At 54.1% G+C, this 22,810-nt stretch overlaps 1 protein-coding gene across 1 annotated transcript in view; it reads right to left on the bottom strand.

The window, feature by feature from the left end:
- Positions 1 to 22,810, bottom strand: part of LOC114513953 (ataxin-10-like) — a 61,497-nt gene that overhangs the window by 5,402 nt on the left and 33,285 nt on the right. Inside the window, exons 5-7 of the mRNA XM_036019745.1 lie at positions 22,226 to 22,384; positions 13,055 to 13,135; positions 865 to 1,027 (exon numbers count right to left, since the gene is read on the bottom strand). Of these exons, the coding sequence (XP_035875638.1) occupies positions 865 to 1,027; positions 13,055 to 13,135; positions 22,226 to 22,384 (403 nt within the window). The remainder of the gene's footprint in view (positions 1 to 864; positions 1,028 to 13,054; positions 13,136 to 22,225; positions 22,385 to 22,810) is intronic.

Genomic DNA, 22,810 nt, shown 5'->3' with positions numbered 1-22,810 from the left:
AATTGCAGAAACCTTAAGAATAAAATTAATAGGCCTAACTAGATTAAAAACAAAAAAAACTTCTAAAAGGCTAACAAACCAAAAATCAATTCCAACAAAATATTTTAAGGAAAAGACATATTAATTTTCTGAAAAGGCTCATTAATAAATGTACATTAAAAGGAAACGAAATATGAAAACAAATGAACACACTGGTCCTTGAAAAAAAGTGAAAGAGAAATGATAAATAAGATTAGTATGGGGTTGTAGACCCACACATTCTGGTGCTCTATTGGTGTGTCGTTTAGAAATATTTCTAAAATTTTAAATAAACATATCCTTTGACTCAGCAATTCAACTTCCAGGAATTTATAATCCCAAATTTACTTGTCCGAAACCGCAAAGACATTTTTACAAGAATGGTTACCGTAACATTATTGTAAGGGTTTTTAAAAAAAACTGGCACTGGCCAAGTGGCTCAGTTGGTTGGAGCGTCATCCTGTGCACCAAAAGGTTACGGGTTCAATCCCCAGCCCGGGAGCGTACAGGAGGCAACTGATCAGTGTTTCTCTCACATCAATCTCTCTCTCTCTCTCAATCCCCCTCTACCCTTCCTCCCTCGCCACTCAATACCCGCACCCTTGGGTGAGGGTGGAAACAGATACAATGAAATAGAAGGCGCCGAGCCCGTGCACAAGAGCTCCATCGTGGCCCGGTCACGTCCCAAAGGCCCGACCCCCGACACTATCACACTTGTCATTAGGTTTCAACACAGAAGGGGGAGGAGGGGAGACCCGCAAGCGCCAGTAGGGCCTTATGACATCTTTTGACGTGTTTACAACAGAGTTCTCCTCGAGCCCCTAGCCGAGTTAGGGTGCCTCGCACCTCATCGTCACGCTGCTCGGAGGCCAAGTTCAGCACCGTCTTGCACTGCGCCACGAAGGCGCCTGCGATCAGCTCGGCGTGGCTCAGAAACACGGGCACGTCGTCCTTGCTCAGGGGCTCCTCGCCCGCTATTTTGGCAATCATAACGTCCAGCAACGTCACCCTGCAAAACAAAGTCATTAGTGAACACGCGATATTGAAAGTCTACAATGTTAAAAATATTCGTAGAGAACACGTTAAGAGAATATTTTTAATTTTTAAGTTACTTACTTTGCTTTTATATCTAGCTAGGGAAAATAATTTTTTATGAATAAAATTAATCCTTATCAATTACCTATTTTTTAAAATCTCGATTTCTTTGATGTGACTTGGCTATAGAAAGAAGCATCTTTTTATATCCATTACTTTGAGCCCTGAAATAATTGAACATTTCAGAAATGCTGTCAGTTTTATATTACACCTAGTAATAATAATAACAACAGCAAAGTTAAGTGTGCTCACATCCACTGCTTACTCGAGTAAAGCATCTTACACACATTTTTTCATTTGACCTACGCAAAAACTCCGCGGCAGGTACGGCCGTCAGCCTCGCCCGAAGGATGGGGGAGGAGGCCTCACTGAGGTCACTTGCCGGGGGTCACGAGTCATGCGCAGCTGCGTCAGGGTTCAATCCTAGGCTCCTGGGCCAGGCGCCCGGACAGCTGGTTTTACTGTCTTCTCGGGGGGCTGGAGTCCAACCTATGCCATTTTTTACGTCAACATTAATATTATCGGTAAACATTTTTATTCGACAACCCCTTTCCCTCTCTTCGAAGAGACAAGTCACAGGCGGGGCCATCTGTCCAGCACGAATCCAGTAGGACGCTCCTCCAAGTGACGTTCTGATTTGGGGTTGGATGTGTAAATCTTTACTTATTTTATTTACGTGCCAGACGGGGTGTGAGTGCCTGAAACACTCAGCCAGTGGGGAAATGCACTTCCGGTAGGCACGCAGCATTCCTCCATGAAAGACAAACAGGAACTGCTTACTCCTTCGAGTGAGGAAATAAATCTGTTTTGATGGGAAAGCTCTCCAGTCTGGAAAAACTACCCACAGGCCTTAATAATGTTCAAAACTCCTAAAACCTCAGACCTCTTGTAACGATTACCATTGAAAACTAAAACCAGTGACCCCTTCCTCAGCTGAGTCCAAAAGAACAACGAACAGCTCGGCGTGAGGACACTTCACTTCCCGCATTCCCACGGAGCCCTCGGAAATGAACGGGCACTCGCTCCAGGCCACACCGCCAGACCCCCACCTGCCCCAGGCAGGCCGGCTCTCTGGGAGCGCTGGGCAGCTGGCCCCTACCGACTGTGACTCCACGGGGAGTCACAAAGCTCTGCTCTAAAAACACTCCTTGTATTTTGGCATAATGTGGCCGTTATTGCTGGTGTAAGAAGTCATGCTCCTTGGCTTTCGAAAGTTTTGCATCGAAGATTATCACTGAAAATGAGTGATTTCACGGAAGAAAGCAATTCGACCAGACGGAGTCACAGGCGCGCAGAGAGCGGTGCGGAGGGCCGAGGAGCCAGATGGCCGGGGGGGGGGGGGGGCACTGGGCAAGGGCGCAGCAGGCGCAGGCCTCCAGCGGGAGGCAGATGCTGATGGAGTCCTGTGAGGGTGGGGCCGGGGAGGGCAGGGCCGGGGCAGTGGTGACCAAGGTCAGGATGGAGGAGGGGGGCCCAGGGCGGTGGTGACCAACAGAGACAGAAAGGCCCAGGGACCCACGGGGGTGAGGAAGGACCTGGATGCAGGAGCTAAGGAAAGGCAAAGGCAGGCTTCGCCTCCATTACACATCCCGCAGAGGCGCCGCCTCCTTGGACTGCTCCCGGCGTGGCAGGCGCACTCCGCACTCTGGAGCGGGATTCTGAGACTGGAGATCTGGGAGACGGAGAGTGAGCCACTTTGAAGGGCAGAAGGGAAAAGTCAGAAATGAATCTTCAAAATATAAAATATAGACCAAGTTTAACTGTCACCTGAGAATAAATCACACTTCATTAGATGATGCTACTTACACTGAGTCACCTGCCATTAAAACTCTTTTACTGGCTCCCACTAGCAGCGAGTGGGCCCATTTCCTGGGAGCTACCAAAAAAAACTGAGGACACTCATCTGCACCCCTAAAGACACATGCACCCCTCTGCTTGCCGAAGCGCTGCCCGCGGGAGCCGAGCCACGGAAGCAGCCCAAGTGCCCCTCGGCCGACGACGGGATAGGGACGACGGGGCGCATGTCTTTACACAGTGGAGTACGGGGCGGCCAAAAAGTCCGTGCGGTTTCTAAGTAAAAACGAAGGACACGTTTCTCATTCTTGCCAACACCTTTGTTGAACAACGCAGTCGCCGTTTCGTTCCACTGCCTTCTGCCATCTTGCAGGCAACGTCATAAATCCACCTTGCCAAAACCTTGCACCCTTCTGAGCAAGGAGCTACTCTAGATGCCTTTCACGGTTTCCCAGGGAACTGGAGTTTTTCCACTACAGAATTCTGTAAAGACAGAAATAAATGGAAATCCAAAGGTGCAGTGTCTCGTGAATGTGGCGGACAAATCAGAACGTCTCAGCCAAGTTGTAACAGTTTTCGCCTGGTCGTCAAAGAAACGTGTGGTCTCGCTAATCCTGGTGGAAGAGTCTGCATTTTCTGTTGACCAGTTCCGGACGCTTTTCGGTGAGTGCCGCTCAGGCTGGTCTGACTGGGAGCGGGACGTGCTGGAACAAATCGCTCTGTTTCCCGGAAGAAGCTCGTAGTAGAAGAAGACCCCCCTCCAGTCCCACCCCGTACACAGCATCGCCTCCTTCAGATGCAGACCGGCCTTCTGTGTGGTGGGTGGGGGTCAATGCCGCTGCCCCACGGTCTCTTCCATTCCACGTTACTGCAAAGCACCCACTTTTCATGGCCCATCACAATGTGCTTTAAAAACGGAACATTGTTACATTTAAGCATGAGGAAATATAGTCAAGGTTTTTTTCACTTAAATTATGCAGAACCCAAACATCAAAGGGATTAACATAATAACCAGGCTGGTGCAAAAGATTTTCAATGCTTATTTGGATATTCTGAGGATGTCAGCTACCTCCCACATGGTGAGAACGTTCACTGTTCTCACTCAGCGTCTCAATCTGATCGCTGTCAACTTCACCTGGATGACCCGACGGAGGAGCGCCGTCCAGCAGGGAACCTCCAGCATGAATCTTTGCACACCACGTGTGAACGCTCGGTCGTCACAGCACCTTCTCCACACACTGCACAGATCTCTTTTTTGCATTTTAGTTGCATTTTTACCTTTCTTGAAATAATAAAGCAAAATATGCCAAAAGCATTGCTTATTTTCTTCCATCTTTAATATTAAAACGGCTACACAAAAGTTCACCAATTTTGATAAGTTTTTTTTAAATGCAAGATGATATGACAGCTGTCCCAATACAATCTAACAAAACTGCTTTGAATGGAGTCAAAGACAACTAAGCACTACTACAGCCATCTTACAGAAAAAACCAAACGAACCTTCTGGCCAGCCCCACACTCCTCAGCCCTAGCAAACGGAACGCCGCCGCCTGCAACGGCACGGGCGACGCCGACAGAGTCCCGCAGAGTGACCTACAGCAGGCGGAAACGGACAAGAACCACGGGCTCTCTCTGCCATGTGGGGTGTAAAACGAAAAACAACACACAAACAAAAGGCACAGAGAGCAGAGTGGTGGCTGCCGGGGGGACAAAGAGCGGGAGGATGAAGAGGGTAAAGGGGGTCAAACACGTGGTGACAAAAGTAGACTAGACTTTGGGCGGGGGGCACACAGTGGAGTGTGACACGTCATAGCATAAAGTCACACACCTGAAACTTATATTGATGTTACCAACCAGTATCACCCAAATAAACTTATTTTTAAAATAATTAAATTTCTAAAAGGGGTGGGTCCAAAATTCTTACCCTCGTACACCAGAGTGCCCTCCCCACCAGAGTGCTCGCCCAGCTCCGCACTCCCTCTGCCTCTGGCCGCGGTCAGAACACTGCCCTTTTCTTAGAGGACAGGAATCACACGTACGGCACACAACTCAAGCAGGAAATCTTTTCCCGAATCACTTATTTCAGTTGTACATCACGTTGGCCATCCCTGCCTCCATCCCAGAAAACGTGTGCACTGAAATGTACTGTGCAGTCAGGGAAAATGGGACACAACGTGGAGTGTCTTTCCTCTTCCGGTTGGGGGAGAGGGGTGCACGTGACACCCCCGGAGGACAGCCAGTCTACCACACACAGTTTGCTCACTGACTTCTTCCCGCAGGCGTGAGGGGCGAAGGCGAGGAAGACCCAGTCAGAGAGGCCGGAGACCGGCCGTCTAAAACCACCCACGTCGGAGGGAGAGCCCTGCTCCCTCCAGCCCGGAAAGCACCACTCGGGCCGCCCCGGGGGCTGCCCAGCCCCGGCCCCTCAGGCCAGAGTCAAGCTCCTGAGACCTTGTCTCCCAGCCACTGGCCGGCGCTAACACGCTATTCCCCACTCGCTTCTGATTCAACAGGTACGTGCTCTGTCCTCAGAATTACGACTCCTGTTTCATTTAAAAACAGCAATGTAGATGCGAAGAATTTTAGAAAAAATTATACAGCAAAATTTTTATTTTATGCTTAAATTGATGCAGGCTATAATTTTAAAAGTCATGCCCATACCATCCTGAAAAGAGTTTTGTTTTGTTTTTTTATTAGAGGGCTGGAGTAAAAGGCAAAGAAGGAAGGGGAAAGAGTGAGTGAGGTTTATGAGAATTCTAGGGCAAGAAACAATATTCTGTCATTCTGAAAGTAAGATATTGAGTTCAAATTCAGGCTGACATGTCCAGCCATTTTCACTTATGGACTGATTGGATTTAGAGAGAGAGGGAAAGAAAAAACACTGATTCAAAGTCCCACTTATGCACGCATTGACTGCTCGATTCTTGTGTGTGCCCTGACTGGGGATCGAACCTGTAACCTTGGTGTATCGGGATGACACCCTAACCAACTGAGCTCCCCAGAAGGGCCCACACGTCCACCGGACTTTGAATTCACCTTTGCGCTCCTCCACGTGAACAGTGCGTTGAACGGAGTGCCACAAAGGCCAAAAATGTGGTAACCTGGGACAAGCAGCTAACCAAGACACAGGCAGACACACAGCTGTGGCTGGACTTGTCTCATTGGTGCCTTAGTGAGCTGCAGACGCCAGAAGCACCTGTGCTGCGGGGCAAAGGTCACTGATCTGGGCATCCGACTGAGTGTATACACCACCTCAGCTACCTCTGTAGTGACCCCGGGCAGATGCCACATCTCCAGTGAGGCACATGGCAAGAATAACACATGTTTCACAGGGTCTTATCAAGAAGTAAGTCAGTGGCTATATGCCGCCTCGAGGAAAAAGTCAAGGTCATCAGGAAAACCGTAGTAGTGGTGGTGGTGGCAGTAACAACAGCAGTGGCAGCAACAATTGTGCGGGTGGTAACAGAGGTGGTAGGAACAACAGTAGGGGCAGTAACCACTGTGGTAATGAGAACAGTGGTGGTAATGTTACCACAGAGGTAGTTAACTAGTTGTTAATAAAGGAGAGAGAGCAAAGGGAATTGGACATTGAGCTTAATAAACTGGAAAACAGGAGCCTGTGTCCTTCCCCAGGAAGCTGCAGCTCCGCACTCCAGGGACCACAGCATCTCTCTGCCCAGGGGATGGACGCACCCCACCTCCCCCCTCTGGTACCAGACTGCTGGGGGCGCAGGGGGAGGTGCTTGGGCAGAGGCCTGTCGGTCTAACTAGGGGTGGGCCTATCAGAAGCCTGCAAAGCTTGGGAAGCTGGCTGGTTATTCTGAAAGAGCACCTGGCCCGTCCCCAGCCCCAGCTGATGCAATCCCAGGGGACAAAGAAGCACCCCCCACCCCGCCCCGGTGACACACTCACTGTGTTCACGCACACGCTCCCCCCTGGGAGCACGCGACTGTGTGGCTCCAGCCACCACAGGGGCCACAGCCGCCTGTGCAGGCCCCGAAGGCCTCGGCTTTAATATGAACCAGAAGCTCTGGACACTGGCCTTGGCCTGGCCTTGCTGAGGACACGGCTGGACTTCTTCCACGGTGGGACAGACAGAGATGGGACACGGGCGACCCAGGAGTCTATTTCCGCTCGAACAGATTTTGCCGCCCACAACCTCCGGGGCTCTGGGTCCCGGGAACGCTCTCCTCGGGATCCCGCGGAAGGGCCCGGCCCCACCGACAACAGCAGTGACAGCACTGGCGGTGGGAACGATGGCAGTGGCCGCGACAGCGGTGGCCGTAATAGCAGGGAGGCAAAGGAGCAGAAATATCACCCACGTTTATTGAGTGATAATGACATGCCGGGCACTGAGCGCTTTATGTATATTTCGGTCAGTCACCACAACAGTCCCCTGTGGCGGCTACTATTATTATCCCCATTTTACAGAGGCACAGAGTCCCAAAGGCTAGGAAACTCATCCAAAGACACCGGCGGCACGTCCGCCGCCGCAGCGCACCGCTGCGCGCCCAGTCCGCACACCCGCCGGCCGAGAGCCGTGCCCCAGGGCAGCCGGTCCGACTGCCCGGGACCGAGTCGGTGGGAAACGGGGGCAGAAACGCGCATAAGGCCAGGCCCCCGTTTCTGCCGAGTCCCACCACCCCAGGAGCCTGCTCTGACTCCGCACCCAGAACTTCCGCCCAAGTTACCTGCCCCAAATGAACCGCCAGGGAGAAGGACTCACTGTGATACCTTCCTCCTCCCCCTCCGCGGGGGCAGGGACGGCGGCACACCATCCCCCGCTGTGCCTCGGGGGGCACCCTGGGTGCTGAATGAGCACAGTGCTTGTCTTACTGAGGGCTGCTCGAATGGGAGCCCCCACCCCAAATGGACATTCTAGGTCCGTGGGCTGGGACACAGCCTCATCCCTCGTGGACTCGGACAGGTGCTCCCACTGGGGAAGCACCGAGACGGCTCCCCAGGGGCCTCCCGTGACGCCCCTCAGCCCCACACGGAACACGACACCGTTCGGAGTGGCTGGCCCCGTCACTCCCGCGGGGACGGCACTTGGCGCCAGCCACGCTGCACGGGGGGCGGGGGGAGTTCACTCACCACGGAGCTCTGCTGACAACGACCAGTGTTGTCCATCCTATCCGCCTGCCAGCGGCCAACTCAGACACAGAACACACTCGCTACTGCCCAAGAGGCGTCCCTACGGACACAGGAGCCCCGACTCCCCTGCCGAGCTCCAAGTGCCACCGGCAGGCCCCACCCCCACCCGGCGCCAGCACTGGACTCCTCTGGCCCTTCAGGCCCTCCCCCCGACTGCGCAGCTCGTCACTACAGAGGCTCAGGGCCCCTAGTCCCGCCTGGACCCCAGGACGCTAACTCCCGGGCAGCTCCAAGAGCGGCCGGGTAACCCCACGCACCGTGCCTGGGTCAGCACTCGGCAGAGGGGATGCTTCAGGTCTTCCTGTGTCTCCGTCACCCGTGGAACATACGCCCCAGGGGTCGGGACTTCTGTCCAGTGTGTCTGATCAGGAGGCACTCCATAATGTCTGCCGGGCGAACCCAAACACGCACTGACCCTGGCCTTCCTGCCGAGAGGGTCTCCCACCAGCATCTCTCATTCCAGCCAGACTGGACTCCCCCTCGCTCCCCCAAACGCACCTGCGCCTGCCCGTCCTGTTCTTCCACTAGAAGATGTCCACGCTCCCCTTCACGTGCGCCTGGCAAAGGCCTGCCCCCCCACGGGCTTGTCAAGGGCCGCCTACCCTGTGAGGTCTTTACTTACTACTCCCAAGGCCAAGGGGACCCCGCCCCTCCCCCACATTCCCAAACCACTGTGTCTGCTCCTCTCCTGGGACATCATCACCAAACGTACCTGTGTTCCAGCTACCACAACCCCGCCCCTCTCCCTACAAGAGCTCTCTGGAGAGGGTCATGGAGAGGTCAGAGGGCCCTCGAGGGCAGGCGCTGTGTCTAAGGTGAGGCGCGCCACTTCCCTGGACAACGGAGGCGGCAGCGCCCCGCTCAGAGCAGAGTCAGAGTCCCCGAAACGAAGCAAATCAAAGGAGAGCCGCCGGAAGCCGACCCGCGGAGCGGTGGGAAGTGCGTGCAGCCCTTGCCTGCCGCCTGTGTACAGCGCCCTGTCTTCCTGCAGTCGGGCCCCACTTCCTCTAATCCTAAGCGGTCAAATATGTCACAAAATTTGCTGGCATAATTAAATTGCTTCCATGTGTGTATACGTGCAATTTAGAGGGCACGGGAAACAGAAGTACAAATCTCGAGCCAGAATATTTTTGGTTGCCATTTCCTGAAAACAAAGTTTGCTGCAGCTAGAAATCTGGCTGAGGCCGTGTAACCACGTTTAATACGAACCACAAAGCCCCGCCTCCAGCAAAACCTACCTCCCGGCGAAACCGAGGTTAGGCCGTCAGGCCTGCCTCCGGGCGCTCCTGAGCTCACATCTGCTGACCGGTCATGACCTCCGGAATGCCATGGCGGCCACGCCATCAGTTCCAGAGAAATCCACCGACGTTCAGGAGAAAGAACCCACCCAGTGAGAGGAGGATTTATCTTTTCCTGAAAGTATTAAACTCACATGTTCTCATGCAGCACACTGTTGAGTGTCTTCACGTGTAGCACAAACACTTTCCTACCTGAGCGGCCCGCGGCAGGTGGCAGAGGGCAGCGGTTTTCGGGACAGACTCTGGCCAGGCTGCCTGAACTGAGTCTTGGCTCTGGCGTCCGCTCCAGTGGGACCCTGGACAAGCCACGGAACCTCTCGTCCTGTGCACTTGTCTACCACACAGGGACAGCGATGGTGCCAGCCTTCTGACACCGGCCTGTGGGTTCAGATCTGTGCTGCTTCAGACACTGACCGACTTTCCTCCCAAGAGCTGTGTACAAGTTCATTAGAGAAAAAGCTTTAAACGCCCCAAATGTAGAACAAAAAACTAAGCTGGTTCTTCGGTGACATTTTCTTAGACCTAGGACACGGGCAACTATATGCTGAATCTCTGACTTACACGTGTTCTCATACAAGATAAGCGTTTTGAGAAGAGCAAGGTCGCCCTGACCAGTGTGGCTCCGCGGGTTGGGTGCCAAGTTCAGCATGGCCCCTGAGCAATGACACGTGTCTTCGTTCACCAAGGCCCAGAGTGACCACAGTGAGCGTCACCGGAACACTGCTGAGCAGAGCCACGCCCACTGCTTCAGGAAAGCCACTCCCCCAACCTCGCCAGCTGCTGTCCGAGTGTCACAGAGACACCACCCCAAGGATGTGTTTCGGTAAGTGTTCGGTGTGAGCTGCCTACCCCTTCTCTCCTGGGACTGATTCTGCTGGGCGTTAAGGACAGAGAAGTCCCTAGGTGCTGTCTGTGTCCTGAAGGATACGCACACTAGCAGAACAGCAGTAATTAGTGATGAACCTGCAATGAGGACGCAAAGAATCTGGTCTGGGAAAGTCAGGAGAGCCGAGTGGGGGCAGGTGGCATCTGACAAGGGCCTACGGAGCGCGTGCATCTTCACGAAGATCTGACAAGGGCCTACGGAGCGCGTGCATCTTCACGGAGGTCTGACAAGGGCCCACGGAGCGCGTGCATCTTCACGGAGGTCTGACAAGGGCCCACGGAGCGTGTGCATCTTCTCGGAGGTCTGACAAGGGCCTACGGAGCGTGTGCATCTTCTCGGAGGTCTGACAAGGGCCTACGGAGCGCGTGCATCTTCACGGAGGTCTGACAAGGGCCTACGGAGCGTGTGCATCTTCTCGGAGACAAGGCGGCGGCGGTCCAGTCGCTCTGGGAACAGAGAGCGCGCATGTGCAAAGGCAGGAAAGGCCGGAAGGCCGGGAGGACTGCGAGCTGTGCGTGGTGGCTGGCAGGGGAGGTGGGGCAGAGGGGGAAAGGAAGGATCACGGAGGGCCTCAGGACCACGCCTCGGAACCCGACTGCACCCCGCAGCAGCAGCAGCTGTGCGTGCCACTGAGAGGGGAGCGCGGCTCTGCGCCGGCAGGACAGCAGCCGACGCCACGGGGGAAGAGGAAACTCAGGACAGAGCAGCGGCCCTCTCACATCACCCGCGCTCCCAGCAGCACTCGTCACGGCAGCTGAACGGTGCTGGACGGCAACCCCACCTTCCATCAATAAACAACTCGGTAAGCAAAATGAGATGTACATGCGCGGTGGAACCCGACTCAGCCCGGAAGAGGAAGCGGTTCCACCACCCACTACAACACGGATGACCCTTGAGGACATCGTGTCAGGGAACTAAGGCAGCCGGTCACAAACGGACGGACACATACACGGAACATGGTCAAACTCAGAGACAGACAGCAGGATGGGGGCTGCCGAGGCTCGGGGAAGGGGAGCTGTTCATGAGCACAGTTCCGGTGTCGTGAGAGGAACACATTCTGGATTGGGCTCCCCGACAGCGTGGACAGACTTCATCCTTGAACCGCACACTTGACAGTGGTTAAGAGGGTGAGTTTGCGTTGTGTGTCTTTTACAGTCCAGTCAGAGGTGACCTCAGGGGCCCCGGAGCTGTGCCGCGGACAGGGAAGTCACAGACCCTGAGCCGGGCCCCTGCAGGCTCACTGGCCGTGTAGCCCGAGAAGCGGAGGCGGCGGCGCCAGGGACGGTGCGGGGTCTCCGGCCCAGCAGGGGACGGCACACCACTCTGCCGACGGCCGCAACCTTTCGTGAGCAAGACGGTCCGTTCGCTGACTCAGGCTTCCCCTCCAGTAGCGCTGTTTTGCACCTGCTCTGTGCCAAGCGCGGCCTGGGACACGTGAGCCCACAGAACAGCGAGCCATGTAACGGCCGTGTCACCCCCACAGGCAGGTCTGTGACGAGGTCCAACTCACAATAAATCATGTGATGAGATGATGGCAAGTCTCCTTGAGAAGCAAAATAAAGGCGGAGGTAACCCTCGAGCGGGAAACTGCGGTGTGGGAGGCGGTGGCTACAGCCGCCGCGTGAACGACCGTGGGAAACGTGCCGTCTGCCGTCCTGGTTCGGTGAGATCCCGGGTGGGTGTAGAGACGGGTCGCCCGACAGCGCGTGGAGAGGGCAAGCTCGACACTAAACGCAGCTGCGCTGTGTCCCCGGCACCGCGGGCCCCTTACCACGAAGCCGTGGCTGACTGGAGCGCTGCTTATCACTCGTTACTCGTTTTAGGTAGAAAAACTAGAAATAATTATTTTTTAAGGATAAAAGTATGCATAGGTGATGGTGGCAGGAGGCATGGGTCTAGAAACATCACATTTAAACCGACTTAAAAGCGCGGGCTTTTCTTCTTTGTTAAAAACACTGGAAGAGAAAAAGCACCACCGAGCACCGGGCCAAAGGGGGCTGCGGCTGAACTGCCCGGGCCCCGCACCCGGGAAGAGTGCCAGAGCCACGGCAAGCACAGCCACTGTGGCCGAGATGAAAAGGCTAACTCTGTTTAAGGTGTTGGATCATTACGTCAGTTTTTGGTCATCAGACTTCTGAGTACAAGTTTTATTTTCCTAAGACAACAACACTTCCAACAAGGTTCGGGAAAGCACGTCGTCCTGCTGGAGTGGAAAGAGAACTGTGAGTCATTTTTCTCAGTCCTCTGATTTTATGGGCCAAGAAGCCGAAGGCAAACTGGGGACAGACCTGCACCGTCCCACACAGACCTGCCACCGTTCCGAGGCAGGGGTCCCAGCCCGCTCTGGGGGGCGCTCGCTGCCCCCCCACCCCCTGCTGCAGCAGCCGGGACACAGGGCGCAGCCGGGCTCTGGCTGCTCAGGGGCCTGGGAGCCCGCCGGAAGCCGCGGGCCTGGTGGAGGAGATCCCGGACTGCGACCCTGGGGAGGGGAGCCACGGGCACTCTCCCGGCACGCACGGTCCGACGGAGCTGCGCAGATCCCGCCGTAAATCACGGCTCCGTCCCCAGCGTGTTTAATGCATCCTCACCGAACAATGGCGCCAACCTGGATCCTCAGCCCCACGGTAATCACTGCCTGTTGTGGCTGAGCTGTAATGTTAACCAACCAATTTAAAACCATTACTGACACAGAAACATGTATTTAGAGATTTTGTGCCAACTGCGAAACCGCACAGTCTTTCAGTCATGTGTACAGGATACTCTATATGGAATGCTAAATCCTCAAAACCACACTGGTTTTGGGGGTTACCTTTCTTGATTGCTCATTTTGGCGTGCATGGCTTTGACCAATTCCGGGCTTTTCAGAAAATGGTCCGTAATAATCAAGAACCTAAGGAAAAAGGAGGAAAAGGCTTGGTTACTAGAAATGCAGTGGAACAGACACGGCCTTACCTGCTCTGCAGGTATGTCTTACACAGGAAAGTGCGCCTTCTCGCTGCATTGTTGAGCAGCTGTAATGTTAACATGTTTTAAAGAGGTTCACACACTATTTGTCTATTAGCGGCTAAAAGAAAATGAAAACCCTCAAACTATTGATCTCCAATTTTACTTCTGAAAAGTTTGCTGAAAGGACTCAAATGTATTCAACTACAAAGGAGGGCCTGCTCTCGGGCACACCTGGGCCAGGAGGGAGAGCGCTTCCCTCCGGCTCAGGCGGCAGAAGGAGGGTCGCTGCAGGCTCAGACTCAAAGGGAAGACATTGAGTCGCGTGGGTCAGAGGCTCGCGCTAACGTGAACCGGGGAGGCAGACACGCCCTGCTTTGTAATTAAACGCAGGCCCGCAGCACAGCGGCAGTGCCGGCTGTCCGCCCCTCGGCTGTCCGCCCCTCTCCGAGCTCTCAGCTCTCGGGTTACCAGGAAACGCCCTCGCTGTCCCAGGCGGCGCAGTGGGGTCCGCATGCAGAGACCCGCTCTGGGAGCCCCAGGCAGAGACTGTGAGCACGTTTCTTCAGAGTGTCACTGTGACAACTAAAAAGATGGAATAGTGTTATTAACTAATTCTGAGCCGTATTCACCAGGGGACATCCGAAGACTCCAGGACGAAAGAACACACTGTCTGCGACCGCGGGGAGAGGAACCGGGGTGCCCGTCAGGCGGCACACACCTCCACAACCAGTTCACCTCGTCACTGCGCGCAACAGACCGCAGCGTGGCTCTCGGAGCATCGGGACGAAGCGGATCCGCTACCACGACGCACTGTCACTGCACGTGAAACGCATATTCTAGTCCCTCCACCTTTCAAAGAACTGATGAACACTTCAATTAAAATACTTACAACAATGAGAGTTCACATGGAAAATTCTCAATAACCTTCACATCAATTTAGTTAGATCAAACTGCAACTACAGAAAGTCATGTATTTCAGGCCACGTACACAAAATTGTGGTCCTCAAGCCAGTTCATGTAATTCATCTATTCAGAATGTAAAGTATTTTCCCATGAGAATATTCATTCAAAAAACACAATGTTCCAAGTCCTGTGCCAGAGGCTACAGCACAAACCACATTTCCAAACTCGAGCAGCAGAGAAAGACCCACGCATAGAGAGGTATTTACAGAAAAACGTCTGAAGTGCAACACACGGACACACATCACGGATCACAGAAATGACACACTCATCCAACGGCAGGGCTGGGGGGCAGGGTAACGGATGGGCAAGACAAGGAGGGTGGAGGGCGCGTTCCGTGAGTCCCTAGTTACAGAGTGAGAGGAGAATATTAAATCAGACGTGACCAAAAACATTTGGAAAAACAGCATGAGGGAGAGAACAGAAGCATGCTCAAGTAATGATAAGCAGTGAGATACTATTAGGGTTTAAAGGAGGATTCAGAACTGAGAGTCCAACCCCTGGACACCACCACTGCTAAGGAGGGGGCCCTCGGCCGTCAGCCCCTGTGGAACTCGGAGCTGGAGAGAGCGGCCCGACCGAGGCCTGAGCACCGGAGACTCATGCGACAGCCACGCCTTCCCTTGTGACACCGGTCGTCATTCCTGTTCTCTCCCGAGAACAGCTCAGCCTCTGTTCATTTTTCTGTTGTGCCTGACCTCACCCTCTCCTGTTTCCTTCTTCCGCCTTCCTCAGGACTCACTGCGCCCTTCTCTTTCTGTCTTCACGAAGTAGGGCCCTGAGTCGCTGACTTCGGACCATCTTTTCTAACGTAAAGACACAAAGCTATCAACGTCCCTCTAAGTGCTGCTTTAGCTTTATCCTAGAACATTTTGTACATTCATTGTCCTTCAGGTCAAAACATTTTTAATTTGCCTTATGATTTCTTATCTAACAAATCAATCATTTGAATGTGTTAATTTCCAAAAACTTGGATAGTTTTTCTCATTTTTCTTGTCACAGTTTTCTAACGTAAGCTCACTGTGGCCAGAGCGCACTCCCTGTCTGATGCCGACCCTTTCTGTGCGGACAGACTTCCTCGGGGCCCGGGCTACGGTCTGTCCGGTGGACACCACACACACACACACACACACACACACACGGCTGAAAGGAAAGCAGACCTTGCAAACGCTGAGATAATGTTCTACAAGCATCACTCAGCTGAAGGCGGTTCCCTGCCTCGGTTCAAAATGGCCAGGGGTAAAGTCCATTCTTTCTTGTTGTCAGCACACAGTAAACGTCTCCTAGCGAGCAAAGACAGTGGTGTCTGACCTCACAACCACGAACTCGAGGATAAGAACAACGGTTGCTCACGGCCGGTTTACAGACCCAGTGAGAAGAGAGGGGCTCTGCGCGGGCACCCACGCAAACACTGGGAGTGCCCTGCTCCGCCGCCCGCAGGCCCCCATTTCACCGTGCGGCGGGGACTGGAAACAACACAACGCGAGTGAAGCAGAGAGGACGGGGTGCTCCCCTTGCAACTCAAAAATCGTCCTGCAAGTGGCTGTCAGTTAGGCAGAAGTTTTTATGCGGTAGTTGCTCGGCTTACTCTTCTAAAAACAACATACACACTCGCCATTCCACCATGCTGCATAAAGTTGCACATACATTCTCGACTTTCAGTCAGAATTCACTGCATTTACTTTCTTACCCAGTATCTACTCGAGAGAAACCCCAGATGGAAACTGTCATAACGAAGAGACCCAACCGTGTTCAATAGTTTCTAACTTACACACTTTAAATTTGTGATTAAATTCTTTTGCAGAACTAGGCTTCTGTAGGTTCGGAAATTCTGTGGTAACACTGCGTGAGCGAGGCCGGGCCCCGCTGATCTGAAACCCGAAATGCCGGAGGGCGTCTGGACACCGTCGGTGAACACTCCGGCGTTACCCACAGCAGAGCACCCTGCCTTGGGGAGGGTCACGAATACACGCCCCCCGCCCCCGAGGCAGAGCGGGGAGAGGGAGAGGCATTGGACAAACACATCTTCATTTCACAAAAAGAAAAAAACCCGAGATGCGACCCTTTCCAAGTCCGGGGTCTGTGTGCGCTCGCAGGCGGGCCGAGCTCTCCCTCGGGCACAGGTAGCGGGCGGGCGCGGGGGCAAGGGGAGGCTCCTTCCTCCCGCTGGTGCCGGGGCAGACACATCCCGGGCAGCTGGCGGCGGAGCTGCTCTGTTTAATAAGGAAATTCCTCATTTAAAGGTGGTTACAGAGCAGCCAGAGTTCACAAAGCAAGTTGTTGATGCCAAAGCACTGACCACGATTTTACAAGTTTCCACAATGGCTGGAAACCACGGTGCACGAGGCCCCTCTCCCCGTCCCTCCCGCCCTGCCCACGTACAGCCAGTCCTGAAGTGTGAGAACCGCCACAGAGAGACGGGTCGCGCCCACGTCACCGTGCTCTTCTGTCAATGAAGGGGGTGCGTGTGGAAAAAGACCAGCAACGGTGACCCTGTCGCTGGGAAACCCTAAAGTCAGGCTCCCCTGGAGGGAAATTTTCTAAAAATGAAAGCCATTTATTCTCTCCATTCCCATACACAGGGATACAGTGTCAAAGCTATATTTATAACACAAATAAAATAAATTTCATTGACTGCAAAACCCTAGAAAATGTTTTTACACCTCATTGATTATAAGTAAAGAATTTGATTTAAACACATTCTTGAAAATGAACACCACCCTCCTAGTTGCTTGAGATCTGGGAACTCCAACCTCGGTTGCTTAGTGCAGCTCTTTGGACGAGGCCTTACAAAGCTGCTGTAGCCAATAACCTCTTTCTCTTGTTGGTTAAGTAATGTTTTTAGCGGGTTAAACAAAACATGAAGATAGGTAACCAACAGTCTGATAATGCAATGACAACGTGTCTTCAACTGGAAAACAAAAGGGACAAAACCTCTGAACACATACTAGTTGAATTCCCTGGACACTGAGTGCAAGGCACGGCCGAAATGCCACCCCAGACTTTGGAGTCAGAGAGAGCGGGGCTTGTGTCTCAGCTGGCACCACGGGCAGCGGCGGCAGCGGCAGAGGCACCGGACTCGGTATCCACGGTCCCGGCACTCCAGGGTCCTGCTCTCCTGCTTCTACTAATAACATCAGAACGCAACTCCAACCAAGGAAGAGAAATGAAACAATATTTAACTTCGAAAGCAGTACAGACAATGAAAATGATTCCTTCGTTCATTCGTCATTTACTGAGTTCCTATAGATGGCTGCCAATTTTTTCCTGCCCAAGATCCCCTTTTCCTTCTTTGAATAACAGAAGATTTTCCTTTCAAGAATGAGCCCCAACCTGTCAGTGGGGGCTATCAGCCCCAGGGCCCCCAAAGCTCCACCACAGAGGCCAGCACGTGGCCCCCAGGGCCCTGGAACAGGGGCGGGGCCTGGGACGAGGATGTGAGCCACGAGGAAGGGCCGCTCGCACACCGTGCGAAGATCTAGCGAGTTAACGCTTCTCCTGGAGAAGACCTCTTTGTTCCGAACGCCCAAACTTCTCGAAACATTTGCCAGCCAAAGTTCACAAAGAAAAAAACAGTTCCTTACATCCCAAAGCATTCCAACATGTCACAGAAAGATGTACACGCAACAGAAACCCCAAGTTGTGCTCTGCATGCAACCGCCAGCAGGCACCGTGCGCAGACATCGCGAGAAGCACACTGGGCAGACCACGGCGCAGACGACCTTGGCGCACACAGGAACCGAGCGCTGCATGAGGCTCGCTGTGCTGAGGGGGCTGCAGCCAAGCAGCAGTGTCTCTGAGGTGGGCCTGCGCAGGGCTCGGGGGGAGACTGAGACGGACCCTCTGGGAGTCTCTCTCCAGGAGCCCCGGGAACCACACAAGCCTGACGAACCCGAAAGCCAACAATGCCACCAGTCACCCAACTCGGCCAAGGAAGACGACACAGCAGGCACTTTTCCATGCAGGGCCCCAGGGTAACTACTTTAGGTCACGTGGGCCAAAGGCCCTGCCCCTGAGCCTGCGGGGCTGCGTGACAGTAGCCACAGGTAACGTAGAAGCTCATGAGCACGGTGTGTGCCAGTAAAAGCGTATTTACAAAAACAGGCTGTGGGCTGGGTCTGGCCACGGACCCCAGTTTGCCAACACGTTCTCGCGACCAAGTACAAGCACTGTGGGGCCAGTCCTACATGGCAGCAACACACAAATGAGAAAACAACTAGAATATGTAACTCCAGTCACACTGAGTGCCGTTAGGTCACAAAGAAGAGCACCCCCGGTACAGCTCGGAGGGACACCGGTTCTCGTCTGGTGACAGGAAGTGCTCTGTAAGGACACACGGGAGTGGAGACCAGGGCAGACGGCCGTGTGGAGACCTGCAGGAGGCCATGCCAAGCAGAGGGAAGAGCAGGGGTCAGGTTCTGGAAAGAACGGAGCCCGGGTCTTCAAAGAAAGGAGGTGGGACCAGCTGGAAGTCAGGAGCAAGGCAAAGGGCGGTCAGAATAGGGCAGGAGGTCAGTCAGGAGCCAGGACCCGCCCAGCACCGTATTTTGCCACATAATATGCACGCTCACATTTTTGTGCATGTTATACACAGATCTGCCCATGGCATGTAATCATTATACTCATGCACAATGACCATCCTTATTGTTCTCTCAAAATTTAGGGCAAAAAAGTACACAGTATACACGGCAAAGTACGGTGCTTTGAATTTGCTCCCTGGTGTCTCTATGCCAGAGCGTGGCAAGCTCTACAGCCACTTTCTGAAAGGTCGCCCTGGGTGCTGTGCGGTGCTGCAGAGGGCCCGAGAGGCAGGAGGGCAGTGAGAAAGTTCGGGCAGCAGGCTGACTACAGGAGCGATGACAGGGCCTCGAGTGGCCGTGGCAGCTGACCTTGGAACATGGTGTGCAGACAGCGCTGGTGAGCACGAGCGGAGAGAGCAGAGAATCAGAGCTGACCCTCAGGGTCAGGGCATGAGCAGGGTCCGGAACGCAGCGTAGGGGGACTGGAGACACCAGTCATGGAACCAGCGAGGACTGGCAGGGCGGCAGCAGGCTTTGAGGGTGCAGGGGACCCAAAGCTTTCCCAAGTGTGAGACGCCACAAGTGTGCAACAGGAAGGCACACACGTAAGCCTGGAGCTCTGGTGAGAGGTCGAGGCCAGGTGCACACACTTGGAAGTCCTCAACTTAGAAAGGAATTCTGAGCTGTGGAACTAGGTCAGGACGCCCCGGGTGAGCAATGACAGGGAAGGCATCTGAAGACTGGCCGAGGGCCACGACACCTCGGGGCACACGCAAGGAGCCGGCGCTAGCCACGGAGCAGCAAGGGTGTCCGGGGGTGCGACCAGCACAGAACAAGACACAGCCGAGCCGGTGCTGGTGCATCCTTCGGCCCTGGGGCCCCGTGTGCCTAAGAACCCGATCAACTTGAGGACTTCTCAGTCCCGAAAGCCTGTAAATGACCTTTCGTGCACGTGCATTCTGAGCCGGGCCTCTGGCACTTGAGACTCAGGAGAATGATGAACAACGCCATGGCCGTCATGTGCCAGCTGCCGTCCCGGGGCAGGTCCGAGGGCGAACAACACTCAGTCCCCCGTCGGGGAGCCAGTCCCGCAGACCGGCACCGAGCGCCGTGAAATGGGATTGCAGGGAGGACAGAAGAGGGGCCGCAGACTCCAACGGCAGCTGGAAGGACCCTTGCGTGCATCTCCCCAATATCTGCACGGGTACGGAAACAGTGAAATTTACATGCACGGGGCACGAAACACCCCTAGAGCAACAGGGAGATAGCGATCTGGGAGTGAAACTTTGTCACGCAAAATAAATCAACGAGATAACTTAAATATGACCCAAAAGCAACACTCTACTCAGAGTCATAAATTGTTTTTGTAGGGAAACTGTGATAAAAGTTTACGCTGAAAGAGGCCAAAACTAAAAGAACTCATACCTCACCTCTGAATTCGGGCCTCCTCCCCTACCTGATTGTTCTCAGAACAGGTACCAGAGTAGACACGCGGAAGCCGCAAGTGCGGCCTGCCAGCCCTGCCTCTTCTCTGCACTGGTGCTGCGACCTTGGTCAGGCTGGGTAACCTTGACTGGCGGCTCAGGGCTCTCAGCTGCACAGGACAGCAAAACACAGTCCCAGGATGGCAGCCAGGGACCGTGAGACGCTCCCACACCGCACCCCCATCACAGGGGCGGCACGAGGCGGTGGTCCCTCTGTGCCCCCCCACCCCAGTAATGCCACACAGACCCACCCGTACTTCACTAAGCTACCAGGGCACACGCATGGGGCTATCCGGTTTCGAAGGACTCAAATGCCAAAATCCAGCCCTCAGGTCCAGCCAGGTTATCTAAGAACATAAACACATCCTTCACACCCATGAGCAAGAGAAACAAGCATTTTTAGAAGGACATTATCCCAATAACCCAACCTGAGTGGTGCCAAAGCCTTCCTGCCCACGCTTTCCTGTGTGGACCCACACAAAGAGACCCAGAGGCCCGGAAGCCTCGCATCTGCCCCTCTCCGAGAAAAGACACGGAGCCCTGCACTCCGCCCTGCACCGCTGTGCGCGCCGTCAGCTCTCACCACGCATCGGGCGGTGGGAGGGCACACAGTGGGGTTTTTCTCTCAGTGTTCAGGGGTGGGCTCCTATTTAACAGCGAAGAGTAACAATTTAGTTGGACACCGCGGGACAGTCTGCGGTCCCATTTTTGTTTACCAGACGCAGAGTTTCTCTCACTGCAGTCAAAGCCTTCAGCGAAGGGACCGCAGGGACACACTGGACCACTACGCTCCACCCTTCGCTCCCGCCTGACCCCGTCTGGTGACCTTCAATAACCTGAACTTGAGCTAACCTGAAGGAGATCTTCTATTTACAACTTTTGCCCTTTACTCCAGGTGGCTAAAACACAGACCTAAGACACGTAACAAACGAAAACAGAATCCCGCTGCAGAAAACCTCGCAGTCACCCGACTTCAATGATTCAGCCGTCGGGTTATTAAAAACACTGGATTCTGAGGGAGGGTTTCTAAGTCAAACACAATTGCATAATTATCTTTGCACCCACTACTATTTGTGTGCAAATGGCAATTCAAGTATAATAAATGTCCAGAAATGAAAAGTATTTTAAAATCAGGTATAATCTCAACAGAATAAGAAAATTCACAGCAAAGAGACGAAAGCGAGGCAAGTTCAGGCCTCGCTGGTGAAACGCCGGTGGGGCCCCTGGCAGCTCGAGGCTCCCCCCAGAGACAGTCTCAACCCTGAACACGCGCCACTACGTGAAAGCCGGACACAGAAATAGGTTGTAAAGGAAGCAGGAGAAGGGCCCTCGTAAACAAGAACAATCACTTTTGATGAGTTCCACAGGGAGGAAAGTGTCGACTCCTCAGGAGACGCGGCGGTTACAAACCCGTGTCTAACAGCGAGGGCTGACACGGGGACGCCAAAGCTGGCAGGACCGAGGGGAGAGAGGACACCACCCACGTCCACCAGTGACGGACGGTGGGGCAGGAGGCCGTCGAGGAGAAGGAAGCCTCGAACGACGGGCTAAGCCGACCAGACCTGCCAGGCGGCTACAGAAGACCCCACCGGAACCAGAGCACACGGCGTCCTCAAGAGCACGGGCCGTCCTCCTGACGGAGCAGCTGTCAGGCCGCAAACAAGCCCTGATGCGTTCACATGGGATGAGATGACACACAGCGTGCTCACCGACCTCCACCGCGACAGGGGACTGACTGCTCCTCCACACAGCGCCCACAACACACCACACGCAGCGCCCTCCACTCTCCGACGGACCACCCACTGCAGCCGCGGTCCTGGAGCCGCGTGTCCGCACGCTGCGCCGTTCCACACCTCCCACGCCTCCCCACTCCCCTGTCCTCCAGGGACCCCGCGGCCAGCTCCCCCGCAGAGCCCCAGGGTCGGCCGGGGAGCCCTCCCTGCTCTGTCAGCACGCGCTGTTCTAACGTACTGCCAGACCCTATAATCCAAGTTCCTACTCAAAACTTCTCTGAGGAAAGCGACCTGCCGGAAGGTTCTTCAGCGATCAGACTCCTAACGAGATACTCACGGCCACTCCGACTCAGGCTGCTTTTGGTGAGCGTTCACGACGTCGATCGCAATGTTGAGGTTTTCTTCCAGTTCTTTCATTCTTCCAGAATTGAGGGATGTGAACAAGATCATTGACGAGTAGGAAACGATTTTTTTGTCTGGATGATTTAAGCAAGACCTTCCAAATAAAGAAATAAGTGTTAGCCCAGTTTAACAACACAACAAAATATGACTACAGCATATACATAGCAATGATCCTATTAACAAATATAGTGGGCGCTGAATTTTTAAGGATTCAATGAAGAATTCCAGCACTTTGAAATAAGTACATTATTTACTGTAAAACAGCAAGTATCAGAGGAGTCACAGCACAAGGCACCCACCAGCAGTCGCGAAGGACAGGGTGCTTAAGGGAAGGCGGCGCCCGGGCAGGAAGTAAACTCTGGAGCCAGGAGCCTCAGCGGGGGTCGGCCCTGGCCCACCGACCTACCACCTCGTGAGCTCAGAAAGTGCTCGCCTTAGCGGCTGCCCGTTCTGTCACGGGTAACAAACAATGGCAGCATTCCATTTTTCATTCTTCTGGAGAAGGTATTAGCCTTACACT

This window comes from Phyllostomus discolor, chromosome 2 (genome assembly GCF_004126475.2).
Source record: "Phyllostomus discolor isolate MPI-MPIP mPhyDis1 chromosome 2, mPhyDis1.pri.v3, whole genome shotgun sequence".
In the NCBI taxonomy this organism is placed as follows: domain Eukaryota; kingdom Metazoa; phylum Chordata; class Mammalia; order Chiroptera; family Phyllostomidae; genus Phyllostomus; species Phyllostomus discolor.
This window is presented reverse-complemented; position numbering and strand designations above follow the sequence as displayed.